Source organism: Mauremys mutica, chromosome 5, assembly GCF_020497125.1.
Source record: "Mauremys mutica isolate MM-2020 ecotype Southern chromosome 5, ASM2049712v1, whole genome shotgun sequence".
In the NCBI taxonomy this organism is placed as follows: Eukaryota; Metazoa; Chordata; order Testudines; family Geoemydidae; genus Mauremys; species Mauremys mutica.
The window spans coordinates 65,311,040-65,329,013 of record NC_059076.1 but is presented as its reverse complement, the minus strand read 5'-3'; the positions used below and the strand labels follow the sequence as shown (position 1 = coordinate 65,329,013).

The 17,974-nt window shown below is 39.8% G+C and overlaps 1 protein-coding gene across 2 annotated transcripts in view; it reads right to left on the bottom strand.

The window, feature by feature from the left end:
- Positions 1 to 17,974, bottom strand: part of GUCY1B1 (guanylate cyclase 1 soluble subunit beta 1) — a 56,108-nt gene that overhangs the window by 18,271 nt on the left and 19,863 nt on the right. Inside the window, exons 3-5 of one of the 2 annotated variants that reach the window (XM_045017238.1) lie at positions 12,349 to 12,449; positions 11,166 to 11,284; positions 5,052 to 5,249 (exon numbers count right to left, since the gene is read on the bottom strand). In XM_045017238.1, the coding sequence (XP_044873173.1) occupies positions 5,052 to 5,249; positions 11,166 to 11,284; positions 12,349 to 12,449 (418 nt within the window). The remainder of the gene's footprint in view (positions 1 to 5,051; positions 5,250 to 11,165; positions 11,285 to 12,348; positions 12,450 to 17,974) is intronic. The other variant, XM_045017239.1, reaches the window with a different exon arrangement.

The window sequence follows — 17,974 nt, the reverse complement described above, 5'->3', positions numbered from 1 at the left end:
CTATGGCATCGGGAGTTCAGGATCTCAAAATGCTTTACAGACATCAGATAATTAAGCTCCAAAATATATTTGAAACCACTGATATAATTAGTCTCCATTTTACACAGAGGAAAGCTGAGTGTCACAGTGACAGAGTGTGGCAGTCCTTTGGACTCCCAGTCTTGTGCATTAAACACAGGCCCATCCTTCCTCTTTGCAGTCCAGTAAAATATGCTATTAACTCCCTTTGTCTGTCTCCTTGGTTTCCTAAAGCCTGATGCTGTTCTCTATGTGCATTACCAAAGTGTAACTCCAGCTCTACAATGGAAGGTGTTGCAGCGAGTAGTCGCAGTTGGAGAGCCAAGAGTATATATGCGGGGTCGGAAATTACTTGTGGCCACATGAAGGAAAAAAAAAATCAGTGGATTTGTCCAAGCACCAGTGTGGCTTAGACCTGTATTTCTTGTGAATACAAAGCTTAAGTGACCCCATCCCTTCATCTTCCAAGAGACCATTACCCTATATTTGAGAGAAAGAATGAGGTTGTAGTCATACTGTAGTTAGATAGCACTGGTGGTTTTGAAGGGAAGGGAGGCTCTCTCTTGCCAATAAAATGTTTTGTTTTGTTTTTTGTCAATAGGAACAACTGGGCCTCTAGAAATTAACAATTTAACCTCTTCCAAAATCCATGGATGTATCACCATTATTAAACTAGGCCTTCCAGATTATCATTTCCATCAGTGACTTTTGTGGGATTAAAGACCAGAGTTTGGATCCCACTTCTAAGAAATCTCATTTACTACAACTGGAAAAAAATTGTATAGCTTGGATTAAAAGCTTTTCCATTTGAAAAAAAATAGTTTTAGAAATTATTTTAAAAATCTCATATTCTAAGGAAATTTCCATGTCAAATATTTACATCTTCCAACTCCATTAATATCACCTCATGATACGTTTCAGAGTAGCAGCCGTATTAGTCTGTATCCGCAAAAAGAACAGGAGTACTTGTGGTCTTGATAGTACTGTACTTGACAGTCTCCCTAGTTCTCTGCTTTCATGCTGAACCTCTTTACAAGTTCTCATCTTTTCTTATTGATAACAAGAGAGGCACAGAAAACTAATCAACCAATAAAGGTTAGGGTTCCATATAAAAAAAACCCCATAAAATAATACTAGCATTTGGCAATCTATTTTTAGCTTTTCACACTAACCATCTCAATGAGGCAATTTCACCATCCAACCCAGCCTCTGCATCAGCATAGGAATTAAAGAGTGTGGGTGAGAGCAAATGCTAATTTCCAAAGTCCTATCATATAGAAGGAGGAAGTCACTGAGAGTCTTTCCACTAATTTCAATGCACTCTGGACCACATTCTAGATGAGCGCGTATTCAGCTGCCTGTTAAAACTGGTGACCAGGTTAGGTATTGTTATGAAATCCCCTTATAGAATTTAATAGAAAATTATAACCTGTGTGTTGATTTTAAAAGGTCCTAAAGAATTTAATGAAATATTATACCGGTATTACCACAACAGAATTCTATAGGATGATGCAAAACACATAGAAGGGATCGTATTCTCTGTTAAATTGTACAAGTATTTATAGTAATTTCTGTACAACCCTATCAATTTCATACCAGTTAAGTTCTATTAACCTTTACTGCAAGTACCATGACCTCTTACATGTGTGCTTTTTAAAATTAAATGTCTGGGTATTTAAACATTCATGTAAATTCTCCATTCAGTTTCACCCAGGTAAATTTAGTCAAAACAAACTGGGCCAAATCTTCTTTCCAAAGAAGATGCTGTCTAAACTTGGTAATTGAAAGAGCAGCAGCATCAGTGACAAAGCCAGGAGTCAAGTTTAATTTTTCTTGTTTCCCTGTGTGGTCTTAATTGGTGAGTGACATCAACCTGACATGTATAAGAGCTCAATCACTATGGTAACTGCAGTTAAAATCAAGACAAATCACATTTCAGGTTTCAAAGAGAATATCTAGCTGGTTCTCCCTCCTAGGCTTTGCAACAAAATGTATCTTCAGAATATGTCCCTGCTTAGCTAAATGAAAAGTCACATTCAAGTTTCCACTTATACTGGGCAGATTTTCACCGTTGAGCTTTACTTGACAACCATAAATTCTCTTTTCAATGGATCAGTGAGGGTGTTGCTGTCATTTTCCCATTCTGTCACCCCTTATGCTGTATAGGCTTTCCCCAATAGACTTCAGTTAGATTTTTTCTTAAGTAAGGACTGTATAAGAATTCAATAGGGGCTTCATTATGGGGCCTGATATTTCTGGCATTCTTGGGTATTTGCCATTCATTTGCAAGGACAAGACTGAAACCCAAAGTTTGTTTAGCCCAGCAGATGAAGGGTTTGCCTTATATTTCAAAAGTATTACATTCATGCTTAAACAAATCTGTTGGTTGAAACAATAAAAGATAATGCATAGTATTCAGTCTGTTTTTCCATGAGATTTTCCATGCAGAGTTCTGTTTATATCAGAAGGACATTGCTCATCCAGGTCACACACACATTAACAGTTTCTATGAGATCCATAGCAAATTTTTGGTGATCTTCAATATAAATGTTTTTCTTTGACTAAGTGATTAGATTCTGTCTGGTGGTTTACTTTGACCAGAGTTCTGTGTTTTCTGAGGGTCCACAGCTATGGAATTTGAGGAGAATCCATCCTTCACCACAAATAGTGATTGAGAATCTAAGCTTTCATTTATTTAAAAAAAGATTCAAGATTCTAAGCCTTCTGGTTGCAAAGAAAATCTAAGACCTCCCCTCCCTGCCTGCCCAATCACATAAGAGACCCATCTTATTCTGTAGAGATTTGTGAACATTGTGGCCAATGCAGCTCTTCCTTGGAGAGTAGTCTCAATCAAGGAATATGATAGGAGTCATGGGCTGCGTTGTTTTGTGCTGTTTGAAGGATTTGGGGCATTGCTTTTGGAGTGGGATATTATTCCTGCATGGAGGTCTTTCTGCAGTGGCAGCTCTCACTCAAAATTTTAGCTGAGGCAATTTAAACCATTCTCAGGTGTATATGTACTTATTATTAAGGACACTTCTGAAAATGCTCCTTAGTTCGCTGCTATGACTATCTGGTTGTGAAATGAACTGTAGACTCTGTCCCTAAAATCCTGTTGCTAAAGGTTATGTAATGAAAAATGTACTACAGTACTGTAACAGTTACTTGGACTGGAGACATTGGTTCATGATCTTCTGATGATGGAAGATGATCAGACACCCATGTTGATGGTTTTAGATCTATTAGTTGCCTTAAATACCACTGACTACCATGTTTTGTAGGCAACCCAGTGAACTGGAATTACTTATAGTAGTTTCAATCCTTTCATTCTGAGAAGTCAGAGGGTTGTACTGGGCTCTCTCTTCCATCACCTTTCCTGTTCCATGTGTAATTGAGACATTTAGTGGTCAAGCCCTGGTGCCATGAGTATGCAGATGGAGCTCAACTCTACGCCTGCATTTCATAGACGCAGGACAATGAAAACTGGGGTTTTTCTTAGTTAGCTGTCTGTGACTCATTTTGGACAACACTGAATTTTCCTTTTGTATGTGGATTACTATACAGTGACTATGCATTTGTCACCTCAAGATTGAATTACTGTAACATGCACGGTGTGGGCAGAATGTAAATGCTTATTTGCTTAGCAATGCATCTTTCAGTGAACACATTACACCTGTGCCACGTTATCTGCATTGGCTTCTTATCTGTACTTACTTACTTACTACAGAGATGGGAGGGGTTCTCCTGTCACTGTAGTTAACCCACCTCTCTGAGAGATGACAGCTAGGTTGACAGAAGAATCCTTCCATTGACCTAGCACTGTTTCCACCAGGGTATAGGTCAGTTTAATTCCATCACTCACGGGTGTAGACTTCCAATATCCCTGAGTGACATGGCTGAGTTTACCTAACTTTTTCATGTAGACCTGGCCTAAGTCTCATCATCAAGGTCAATAGGACTTAGGCTTCTAAGTGTCTAAGTCATTTCTAAAATTGAGACAGGCTCCTAAGTCACTTAGGCACTTCTGAAACTTTTACCCCGTCCACTCAAAGACAGGAAGTAAAAGGCTGCTTAGAGTATGACACCAAATTTGGTGAAGTGACGTAATCTAGAACATATATGAAAATGCCTCAAATAAAGTGCATAAGTGCTCAGAGAACATGAACTAGGCAAAAAGAAAATAAATGAAAATGGAAAAATAATATGGAACATAATCTTTGTATCCCTTTTCTCTTTCTTTGGATTACTGGATGTTGCCCTGAGCTATTAGCCATCTGGACTATATGCAAATTAACACTGGGCTGATCAGCACCAGGATGACAGATTTCCAGGGAAAACGTGAATGGTGCTAGTGAGTCAGTAGGTGGCACTCCTGAGTCAGTACTGAATCAGTGTTCCAATGTGGTAATAAAGGATGCGCCTGCTGTTATAGTTGCAATCTTTCACATAAGGAAGATTTAAAAAGAGAGAGAGAGAAAGGTCTTGAACATTTATTGCCATTAAAGATTCCATGGTACTTTGTGCAAGGATAAGTGTGTTTCCTATGGTATCCTGGCCAAATAGTAAGCTGGATTTACATTCTACCAATGCAAAATTTACATTCTACCAATGCAAAATTATCTCTGCAGTTTCAACTGGACATGCTAATCTTCATTTCTTGGCCCAGATCCTGGGTTGTGCTGTGACCAGTTTGTGGTGTTCTGGTGGTGCAAAGCAGCCCTAAAATTATCAGATATAGCCATTGGAGGATCCTACCAGTCTAGGGAGATATGAATTGGTACAGTGGCTCCTATGCCATTCTCCTTCTCTGTGGCCAGTACAGGGGTGTGGTCAGGGCAAAGGCAGGTGAGGGCAGTATATGACCTTGAAGGTATCGGGTTAACATGGGGGGTAATGGAGAGATTTTTCAGTACGCAAAACCTCTGTGGAAAGTATGAATGTATAAAAAAATATTGTTTTTCATTATATCATACAGCTCTTTCAATTTTATGAATGACATCAACTTTCAATCAGAACATACAAGGAAACATTACCTTCATGTCTATTTCTGTACCATGGATCTGCTGAGCTACTGTTTTGATGATTCCAATGACAATATCCTGGAGTCCTTCTCTCTCTGAATAATAATGCAGAATGAGTCCTTTCCCTTTTTCTGCATCAGTGCACCTAAAGGAAGGGGCACGCATACCCGGATAAATAGTAGCAAGATGGTCATGCAGAGCATCCAAGTTCTACAGGGATAATTAAAAACACACAAACACATCAGAATAGAGTTCATGCATGTTGCAAATCGTCTATTTGAGAATATAAGTAATTTAAGTAGCTGTTTTAAAGACCTAAGCTACATATTGTATATATAAGTTACTGATTTGGTATATTTCCTGGGTAGTCTGGCCCCACCCTGTCCACAACTGCCACAATCACTTGTGGGTTTGGGTCAGCCAGTTCCAGACCCGCTTTGCAGGGCTTCCAGGCACGTTGCTTTGCTGTCTTGCCACTCCAGGAGTGGTGAGGGGGACCACTGCTGGGGACCCACACACCTGACAATGAGTCTGGCCTATGACTGGCACTGAAAATAACACCAGTAAAAGTTGTTTGAGAGAGAAAGAGTGAATTCCTGGACTGTACTATGTTTGCACAATAGATGGAAACATTTTTATTTTCATGGCAGGGTTAGTTTTCTAAATGGATGCGGGAGTGGCTAGGATATCCCTTTCCCTCTCTTACCTACCCATCTTTATCTCTTTCCTCCCTCCAAGAACTCTGCTGCTTGTAATCTATCTTTTAAAGAGCAGCTGTAACCAAATAGCCTACAGCTGGTAAGCCAGGTGTTTCTATATTGATTTAGGAGTCTAACTTTAGGCACTTGCATGTGAAAAAAACAACAACAGCCTTTCTTACTGTTTTAAATTAAACATTAAGCTAGTAATGCCATTTCAAGTATTAACACAAGTTTATAAGCTCTGCCAGAACCTGACAAGAGTTTTCAAAGTTTCCAGTTGGATAGCTAACATCTTTAAAATTAACCTACCACATTTCCTAAAAATGCTCAGTCACATGATCTCATTGAGAACAAGTGAATGAACCCAAAATAGAGTTTCTAGATCAGGTCATAGCTGAAACCAAGCATTTTTAAAAAGTGAGACCTTTAAAAAAACCAAAACAACTCCACTTTTTCAAACTCTCCATATGTCCCAGACATGTCTGATTAATCTCAAACTTTGGCAAAAGTAAATTCTTCTCTGGATAGGAAATATGCTTGAGAAACTGGAAAGTAGATTTTATGAGGAAGTTAGATGGGAAAGTAGGATCAGAATCAGACTTAGAATATTATGCCAGCTACAACCTTAACTATGGAGTCATTACGATGACTTCATTTTACTATTTGCGGTGTAATGGCTTAGATAGAAGGACAATCAGACTGGCTGAATAGCGTCACAACCCAGGTAATCATCTACCAATACATTTGTCAAGATTATTTACCCTCTTCACTTACCGGGTCCTTAGTATGACACCACATCCCCTCCTCTTCCCCCCTCCCCGTCCCCTTTAACACTTTGTAATACTGGGGATTGTTTTGTGATTTTTGCCAGGTCAGGGAGAGGTACAATGAAGATGTTTTAAATGTGCAGGTTGGATCATCTCCCTTTTCTTAACATCTGTAGATCTTCAAAGTTGTGAAGGTGGCGTGAACAGCTGCTACTTTTCTTGGGAGGCCTCCAAAGGAAATGAGTCTCTTATAAATGAATTCCTTGGGATGCATGCATCCTGGAACATCCTCCTTCACTTTTTTTAGTTTGTTATATATTTGTATTTTTATTGCATTGATGTATCACTACATCAAATTAAAACTTAAGAGGCAAAAATCTGTGAGCTCAACAGAGTCCAGCCGTTAGTGGGAATACAAGGGAGAAGAAGATACATGGATTCAACCCCTTGCAGATCTTTGCAGAGACCAGGAACATTCCTCTTGGGAGGTGGAGACCAGATCTGTAGTGGTTTGAAAGAGTGTGAGTGAGAGCAGAGCTAGAGAGATAGCCAGGTGCACAGAGGGGAAGTACACTGTGGACTGCCTGAAAGGGTGCTGTTCCAGTATGTGCTCCCCAGGAGCAGCTTCAGTATGTAGACCTTTTGGAAGATGTCTATTAAGAAGAGACTCAGAAAAGAAGAGTCATCTTCCTATACACAGAGTCATCCACACTTGAACAGTCTCAAAAGGAGTTTGAGTCCAATATTATGGAAAAGGACATAAAATGTATGCCAAGTACTGCTTTTCTATAAAATATTAAGCACCAAATTCCAATACCCTTACTCACAATTCACTCAGCCACTAGTCCTGTTGAAATCAACATAATTCCTTTTCCTGATGCTCTTAAACTTTATTAAACTTTGCAGATCTTCTTGCGAATATTTCACCTATATTTTGTAAAGTTATGTTATATTTGGTCAGCCTTGCACATATCAATATACTGTTTGCATGGAGATCAATTCCTATGGGCTAGACAGTTGGTAATTTCACTATTATTTTGCCATCCTCTCCTCCAACACTATAGTCTTGTTTGCTGAATGTATTAGTGTCTATCAGCATACGTTAAGATTGTAAATTCTATGGGAGATGGGACACCTTTGTGTGTGTGTGTGTACGGTGCTTGGCACAATGGGGCCTTGTAAATTTTGCATTGGTAGAGCTACCAAAACACTTACAGGAATAGGCCAGTTTCTGGCTACCAGGCTGCTGTAATTTATGTCAGGGCTGGGGTGGGGGGGGTACAGTTTTCAAATCAGAGAACTGTAATCAGATCTCTGATGATGCCTTTCTTCTCTGACAAATGGATCTCAGGGCAGGAGAGAATCTGGACCAATAATCATAAATCAAATTGCAAAACAAAAAAATATCTGAGTGTGATTGCCTTCCAAACTCACAGTAAAGCTGCTCGGGTATTTATGTGCTATATTATGTATGTGGATACTTTCAGTGAAGAAAAATAAAATATAGATTTACTGTACTGCACTGCTTTTAAAATTAATTCAATAGACAACTAAACAATTCCCTGAAGGATCTGGTATCAACCACTACTTATGAGTCTGATTGATTTTCTTTAGGTAGTTTTTAACATAAAAGCACATTTGGGAGTTCTTAGGTTGCATCTCTCTTCATGCTGCCTCTTTTGCCATATTCTCTTTTAATTTAACATGACTAGCAATTTTTTCAGGACCACGTTGTACAGTGAGGGAAAATACTTAATTTAAGTCTAAGTATTGCCCTTTTGTAGTTTCTTTAAATGTGCCTCTCCTTCAGGGCCGGCTCCAGACCCCAGCGTGCCAAGTGCGCGCTTAGGGCGGCATTTTGCCGGGAGGACGGCAGGCGGCTCCGGCAGACCTTCCGCAGTCATGCCTGCGGGAGGTCCACCGGAGCCGCGGACCAGCGGACCTCCCCCAGGCATGACTGCAGAGGGTTCGCTGGTCCCGCGGCTCAGGTGGACCTCCCACAGGCATGCCTGCGGATGCTCCACCGGAGCCGCGGGACCAGCGCATCCTCCGCAGGCACGTCTGCAAGAGGTCCCCCGGAGCCGCGGGACCGGCGACCGGCAGCGCACCCCCTGCAGCATGCCGCCGTGCTTGGGGCAGCCAAATTCCTAGAGCCGCCCCTGCTCTCCTTATATGTCTTTATATGTCTGTGGATTTCCTATAAACAATCTCATTCAAGACTGATTCCAAGGAACAGGAAATATAATAGTCAAGATTATTTTCACAGAGTTTAAAAACCAAAAACTTTTGATTGTTTGTTACATTGTGGGCTCAGTATAGATTGTAATTTAGATCTAAGTATTGAGATGGTCTTTTATTATGTGTTTCTACAGAGCTCAGCACAATGGACCCCCATCTGTATTGTGGTTTATGAGCACTTTTGTTATACAAATAATAATTAGGATCATCTACTCACATGACTTCTAAGAGCAGTAACAATAAATCATGGATAACTGGAACTGAGCTTCATAACTGCAGCTACAAAAACCAACCTCGTGTTGTCAGTGCAAATACTTAATATATTCTTCCTGTTTATATTTACAGAAGTGCAAATGGCCAATGTCATCTGTTCAAACTGGAATTCCAACAAATGACAGTCTCAAATGTTAAAGTTACAAGAATACAAATGTAATGTTACTACTGAGATTTTCTTGCATTACAATCTTACCTTCAATTTTCTCATCTGGTGAAGAATGGAAAGGGGAAGGAGAGCTTGCCCATTAGTCTGTTCCCAAGATGAGGAAGGAACAAGTCAGCCATGGATTTTAATTTGGTCTGTTTCTACCCTATCAAATCTTGCTCACCCAGGCAATGCAGACTGGCAGTATAATGTTCTGCTGAAGGCTGCATATTCCTATAGGCCTGTGCTGGGTGCAGCTTGTGTACTCAACTCGAGTACAAAATTATTGATGGAGGTTGTTCTGCAAGTTAGAATAATGAACTGTTTGAAAAAGAGGTTTTGACAGCATCTCTCCATGGTGTAAATTGTATGTGGTGCCCTATGCTGGGAATGTACAGAGATCCAGTCAGGCTCCCAAGTGGTCAGGTTAAAGAGGTACTGTCAGGGTCTGGGGAGGTCCTGGTGTGATCTAGGTCTCAGTGAAGGCATCCAGATGTATGCACAAGCAACTGAATAACTGTATTCAGAGAGCCCTTAAATCAGGAAGGAAAATAAACAACAAACTATGCATTACACTCTTTTCACTTCTTTATTGTGGATGAGATTTCCAAAGGCACAGATGGCAGTTAGGTGCCCAACTCCCATTGAAAGTCAATTGTAATAATAATTTATGCATTTGAAAATCTTCCCAATGTCTGAATCAGTCCATGTGCTTTAAACTTATTAGAGTATCTGTTTCTCACTGAGAGCGCTGTACATTCTCAATTTGAAATTCAAAACTCAAACTGTTTTCACGTGAAAAATTTCCTTGAAAGCAAAAAAATCACTTTTACCCCACACCTGGATCAGCTCCTCTAGAACTGACTAGGATTGCTCCACACTAATGATGCAAAATGGATTTTCATTTTTCAACAGAAACAGCGACATAAATTCACACTGTCCTGAGAGACTGGGGCAGCACAAAAGTAGTATAAAATCACCTTTGTTCTACCCCATTCCTCAACACATGGACAAGGACTGACTCTCTTGGCTTGCAGATGAGCTATGAGACAGAAGTAACAGCTTGTACTTCTCAAAGAAGCCGAATATTGCACATATAGAAATAATCAGTATCTGCAGTATTTAGTCAGACAGGCCTCTGGAGGAGAAAGAGTACATCAGTCACTAGACCAAATTTTCTGCTCGTGTCAGTTGGTAAGCTGCACCCATCGACACCAGAAGCAAATTTGGTCCAACATGTCATTACACATCATCTATTGGGAAAGGAACAGTGTATCATATCACAGAAAGAAAAACTATGTTAAAAGACTGTTACTTAGGGCAGGTCTACACTAAGGGCGGGGGTCGAACTAGGGTACGCAAGTTCAGCTACGTGAATAGCGTAGCTGAACTCGAAGTACCCTAGTTCGAACTACTTACCCATCCAGACGCCGCGGGATCGAAGTCCGCGGCTCCAAGGTCGACTCTGCCACCGCCGTTTGCAGTGGTGGAGTACCGGAGTCGACCGGAGCGCGCGGGGAGTTCGAACTATCGCGTCCAGATTAGATGCGATAGTTCGAACTCCGAGAAGTCGAACTCACCGCGTCGATCCGGCAGGTAAGTGTAGACTAGCCCTTAGGTTGCAAAGTCAAGCAGTCGAAAATTAGGAAATGCCAGATTTATTGTCTGTGCAACCTTAGTTCTGCCCTCTGCTATCTCTGTTCTGTGCACTGAAGAGCCAAGGGGTCCTGTGCAAATTACTGTATGTGATCATGTAATTAAAGGCTGTATCAAAAGGCATATGAAATAGGGGGTGTTCTGCCAAAATTGTCCTGAGGAATGAAACTCTGCATCAGGGAAAGAGAAAGGAAGCAATTTATGAAGGTCACCCACCAGGCCAGTGATAGAGATTCGAACAAAACCCAAGCTTCCTGACTCCCAGGCCAATGCTCTATCCACAAGGCCCAATTCTGCCTGTCCAGTGCTACCTACTTTAAGTTTCTTGGCACAAAATTCTTACCTGCAAAAATTCTCTGACATTTGAGCCCAAGACACGTAGGATTGTGTCATAACCAGATTCTTGACAGAACACAAAAAACATCTTCCCAAACATTTGAAGGATTTCTCCAGCATTAAGATCTATTTAAAATACAGAAAACTTGATTCATTTAAGCCATGCATTGTTGTACTTTGCTAGCAATTTTAGACTCCATTTTATGATACAATAATTATAATGTAAAATGAGTTGTTTTGCATATTATATTTTCTATCTGCCGTCCAGAGAACATGCTCCAAAAGCAGTAGACCAGATCAACCCCACCACAGAAAAAAAAAATCCAGGTAATTTTTCCATCCACTTTTCCTCCCTCCCACCAACTATTCCTCTACTCAGTAATAAGCAGTGGTTTCACCTCTAACCTCACAGAACCCCAAAGGTCAATGCAAGCCAGATCTATCTATGCAAAAACAGTGCATTCTTCCCCAGAAGCCATGGTCTTATGGGTTCAGTGGCTGGTTGCTGATTCACTCTCACTGCAGAGATAGAGTGCAAATAAGATAATAGGGATAGGGATACCTTTCTAATTCCAGCTCAGAGCTGCAGTAGCTGAAAGTCAATGCTATCCAGATTGATGGCCTATGTGGAACGAGGTGTGCCCTTCACAAAGACATTGTCACATTGGTCACCATTGTTAGTAATCTCAGCAGAGAGGCCAATGATTAAATGGACATGGAGACTGAACTATACTATCTAGAGGTCATCAGGTGGTTGAGGTACAGTACATTGGAGGGAGGGAGGGAAGGAAGGGGGACGTGGTGGCATACTCTAGTGCACTGCCATTTCATGTAATATTATATATGTCTTGTGCATAAAAAAAGGTTTTCACTTTCATGAGCTAGCACTTTTACATATATCGTAAGCATTACATTCATTATAAAAAATAGAAGGAAGAAACTGATTTTAAATAAACATGGAAGAGCAATAACTCTTTTTCTGAGACAGTCTTTTTTCTAATGTAACCACACTTTCACTTCCTCTGTGTTAAATCCCCCTGTTGCACATATTTGTGTCTTTATTAATCTTACATATATAATTTACTAGCAAACTAATGAATTAAAGTTACAGAGAAAGTAGTGACCTCACTATAGGAGGCCTGACACATTAAAAGCAGGTATAATTTCTAAAAGATAGCCATATTACTCACTAAGAACTTTGCTTGCTGCTGCAACCAGATCATATGTTTTGGAATCATCATAAATTATTCTGACTAGAAACTGTCCTTCTTCATCCAATTGTGCCTCTTTCCTAAAAGAAAAATACAGTCATCAAGAATTAAGACTTATGCACTGAATATATAAATCAATTATTTATAATCTGGAATATGTCTTTTAAATGAAATAAGTTTGTTGGCTCCACCTTTGAGAAGTTAGTTAATGTTCAACATTTAAATTACACTAAGAAGAGATCTGTTCCATATTTCACTGTAATTAAGGCTTAGTACAAAACTTCTACTCCCACTCTTATCCTGAAAACCATAAATCACTGGGAGAAAAAAAATCTCCTTTAACAATAAACAATCCCACAGAAGGAGTTATTCAGATAATAAAGACAGAGTCTAACATTTTAGAATGGGTTATTCTTAATAGCCAATAGACTGGAAAACTGCAAGAAATAAGATAAAGAGAATAGACTTAGATATAGGTTGTTCTGAAGATTTTTTTTAATAGACACATTATTTCATAGTTTGTACAGTGCCTAGCACAACTGGCTTCTAGGCACTACCGCAATACAAATAATAAACTACCACAATACAAATAATAAAGAAATAACAACAACAAATCTGTGCTGCTGTTTCATTCTGAGTGTGCTCCTGGGACAATGCCACAAAAACTTAGGTAACATTTATTGTATTTATTTATTGCTATTTATAAGGGAAAAAACATTTATCTGAAAACTGTAGGCAACCCAAACAAAGCAAACCAGCAATTAAACCCAGCATGTCTGCATATCCCTAACAACTTTCAGTAAATAAGACACACAACCTCCAGCAACACACTCTTTACTAATAAATAAATCAAGACATCCTGCTATTATACAAAAATGTCAGCCCCCAGTAAGCCCCTCCCTCTCTAACAGTGTAGCCACACTAGAAAAAAATATGTGCTCTAGCTAACAAATGATGAAATCCCATTGAAGATAAGGCAGTTTATTCTTTTCACATGTGCAGGTCAAGATAAACACTGGAGGGAGTCTAAGGTTTACTTCAACCTGTTAACAGGTGTGAGAACTACAAACTGCCTTGTCCTCACTGGGGTTTTACCAAGTGTGTTACCTAAAGCTTGGTAAAAACACACTTTTTTTTCTAGTGAAGACAAGGCTCTAGGTACCTGCCAACCTTTCAAGCAGGGCTATTGTTGATGCACATGCCAGATGCACATTTCATACTGCTGCCAGGTTAAAAAAGGTGAAAATAAAATGAAAAGGAAAGTAGGAGAGGACAACAGACCCACACTTTATTTCCACAAATATAACATCAATTGTTTCTTTCAGTTTTGAGCACTGCTTCCCTGATAAGCATCCAGCTGTCTAGCCTGACTGCCTCTTTTCTCTGGGCTGAAAGATAATAGGATTTTTCACTACATTAAATGTTGTTCTCCCTGTGGGGTCAATTGTGCCTTTTAGGCACAACCTTGTCTTAAGGGCAGTAGAGCTACAGCAGGCTCTTATGCTGTAGGCTTCTCGGTGTTCTGCCCTCCCTGAGCTCCCCAGTATGCCTGAGCAGTCTGCACGGCTGCACTATCCTCACGTTGGTGCAGAGGGGTGAAATGGTCACAGTCCCACCTCCTTTGGACAACAAGCACCTTCATGAGAACAAAGAAGGAGCAGTCCTGGTACCCCCTAAGTGCAGGAACAATTACAGTCTCTGGCCCTGACATGGGGTGTGGAAACCATGGGAAGGACTTCTTGCACTTTCCCCCCTATGCACCTGTGAAAAGGGCCAGACATAACCTGGCCCCATATTAGCTCATCATTACTGGGCCCTGCTTTCTTATGAGGTGGACATGTAATTGGGCACATACTGTCTTCAGCTATTGAAGTTCTAGTGTGTTTCATCAGATGGCTTTGGTTTACATTTCTCATGTTTTGCATATACACCCCCTTTTTTTTTAATACAGTTATTTTTATAGTGATTAATTCTCCTTGTGTAGGCTTGCCTGTGGTGATTATTGAGAGAGACACAGTGTTGCTTGTAGGAATGGTGATAAAAGAAGGGGTATTTATAAGTCTTTGTGTGCTTTAATTTATACACTAGATTATATTTCAATTCAGAAAACTAATATGATCTCTCAAAGCATTAAAATAATACCTTAAAGTGTGGAGGGTCACACATACTTTATTTAAAAGAAAAAATATTCTTCTGTCTATGCACATCTAAGTGTTACATAGCACTTCAGAAAAACAAAGGAAAGCAAAAGGGGCAGGCAAATTTAGAAGAGTACTGGTGAATTACACTTTTTCAAGTGATGAAAAAAAAAATCCAGGGAAAGAATTGTTCAGGAAAAACCACAGAATTAGAAGAAAGCATAAGGAAGAAAATGATGAGGTAGATTCCAATAGTGACTCAGCATGGGTCATGGGAGTCCCATGGATTAAGGTAAGGAGAGACACATTTATCTTCTCATGTTTGGAGCCATCATCTTTGTAGTTCACAAACAAAAAGGAGCCACTAGTAAGAACGAATTACTAGTATTCCTAGTAAAAATGAAAGGTTTTTGTTATAGCAGGGTGATAGCAGCACCATAGGAAAGTCTGAGACAAGTTTACTGTTTATCAGCCAATTATTTTACGTGCTCTTAGTTTCCATTGGCCATTAGGTGAAAAAAAGTATAAAGCATGGTATAGATCTACTGTATAAAATCCTCCAATTCTCTAAAAAAACATCATAAAGTGATAGTCCTCTGATCAAAACGAAATGATGTCAGATTGCATCCTAGACTCTAAGTTCCTCGAATTGGCATTCATCTATTTAAAAATGAAATTATGTAAAATGCTAATTCTTTACATGAGAGAGAGGAATTAAACAAGCAATCACAAATTACAGTTGCATTAGACAGCCATAAGAGAATGGAAATATTTCTGTTAAAGGGGAGAAAGCTCTGAGAAGTATGTATTCTTGTTCAGAAACTACACTGTAATATTTTTAAAATATTCATCTATTAAGGAACAAGCACTCCTGTGAAAACCTTGGGGCCAAATTCTTAGATGACATATATGGTGCTTAAGTGTGTGGGGCCTGATTCTGATCTCAAATTGTGCATTTCTATTGACTTCAAAGAAGTTACTCTGCATTTACACTCTGGTTAGTCATCAAAAATCTCTGCCAATCTGAAGTTAATATTCACTGGAAGTCTTTGACCCATCTTCCTCTTTTTCATCGTTGCCTTCCTCTATTCTTCTTCAACCTTATTTTCCTATCCCAGGGCAACACTTACAATATACAATGCTTTACGTTTCCAAGGATCTGTACAAACTTTAATTAATGACTGATTTGTCACAACTGCTATGTGCGATAAATAAATATTATGTCCATTTTGTGGACGACACAAACAAGTTGATTGGTTTGCTCAGAGCAATGCAATAAGTCAGTGGAAGACCTGAGGTTAAAACCATCCTATATGGTATTCTGTATGGAAGGGATACCATAGGATGGTTCAGTTAAACGGCTGAACGACTCATTTTCTATTGAGCTCTACAGGACCTTCCCATAAGGGCTGACAAAGAGCCAGACATAAACAGGGAATATTGACTGCCAAATGCAAAAAACAAAACAAAGTGATAAAAAAAAAATATATGCTCTCTGTCATTCGTCGGTTGTACTAGCCCTAGGGGTTACTTGAACAAATAGGTTTTTCAAAAAGCAGGCAGAAGTATCATGTTTAAATTGGAAGTGTCCATTTAACATCTTCCTCTTGTATTGCAAAATAATGCCTGCTGCCCAGTCCCCTCCTTCATTCCCTAGGTGAGGCCAGATCAGCCAGGCCACAGGATAGCAAGTCTCAATGACTCCTGATCCGATCTGAGAAGCAGAAAAGGAAATCTCCAACACACTCTGAAGCTTTCCCTCAGGCCCTCTAGTCCTTTGTGTGCCAAAGCATAAAGTAGAATACACATGCATTTGGAAATGAAACAGACATCCTTAAAAATATTACACTCTCACACAAGCTGGTAAAAAGTTAATTCTTCCATGCATTGAAAATGTCACTGTAATCTGGGAGAACACTGTGCTGTGGGAAAGTGGTAAAAGCCATCTATAAACAGTTCTAGTGTCTGTGTCTGACAAGGATTGATACCACCACACTCCACATATTTTATGATATTGCATATTTCCTTGCTTCGTAAATATATCCCCAAAGCTTTCCCCACAAAAGTCTCTAGTAACTAGGCTAAATGAGGCACTCTGGGATGTTAAATAGCTGCCCTATAGTTCCTACATATTTGAAATTCCTGGCTTCGAAAGTTGGACTCAGACATTTACAGATAGACAGTTGCTGGTGTATTCAAGCAAATGGAGAGGTAGAAGGAGCCTGTGACAGAAGTGGCAATTTCCTGCAATCTTTGGGAGATCTCACTGAATTAAATTTAAATAGCGTTGGAGACCACTGTATTATAAATACAAATTTATGTATTATTATGGAATAGTCTGTAACTTCTCTAGGGAGATGATGGCCAGTGTAAACCCTCAGAAATGATATGAGCTTCAAAGGACTATTTCAAACAATGTGCCAGACAAGAAGGAACTTCTGGGACAAACAAAGTGAGGTGGGTTTCCTAGAATGCAAAATGCAGATGCTAGCAGTCTGACTTGCTGGGAAACTAACAGTATCGATAGAGAGCTGTGCAACCTGGAAAAGCCCCATTCAGGAAGAAGAGAGACACGAGTCTCTGCCCAAGAGAGTTGATGGCTGAGGAGACAGGAGCCTAGAGTGGGTGCCCTTGCTGGACCATGAAGGGACGAATATATAGGTCCAGTCACTGTCACATTCCTGAGTACTTCTGAGCACAGGGACTGCCCCCGTGTGGATGGGTGTTGCAAAAGGGTGAAGAGAAATTAGACAAGGCAATGGCACCACCACAATTCAATATTGGCCACAAGAGCTTTCTGGGCTCAAATCCTGCACAGTCTTTCAAAACAGAACTCAAACCTACACCCAGGGCCAATTGGGGAGGGGGGGGGGGACAGGAGGGCCATTTAGCCTGGGCCTCAAGCTCAAATGGGGCCTTAAATTTAGTAATTTGTTAATTTTTTGGCATTTGATAAGTTTATTTGCATCCCTATCAGACCAAAATGTGACACACTCTCTCAGCACAGAGCTGCAAATTTAAGCAAATAAGAGATGTAATTTGGTAAAAGACAATTTTTTTGTTAACAGATATAGATTTTGTCATATTAAAGAGTTTAAAATGTTCACAAATATTAATAAAAATACATTGCTTCTGATGGCACAAGATTAGACCATGATGAACGTGTCTTCTCAGATCAGCTGATTATATAAACAAACCACTACTAGTGGCTGGTGCTGGATCAAGTGTGTGTTGAAAGGTAGAGAATTGTTACATTTTAGTGTCTTTATAGTTTTACGTCTAGTTGACTAAGGCATTATTTGTGTGTTAGAATTCCTCATTATTATCTTCATATGGCAGCTAAAAGAGGTGACCGGTTGGTTGGTTGAGCCCTAGCTTGGTAGCTTGGCCATCATCATAGGCTTTCATAGTCTATAGGCCCAGATTCAAGGTGAACATTTGCGAGGACAGTCTTGTACAGTGAGTTT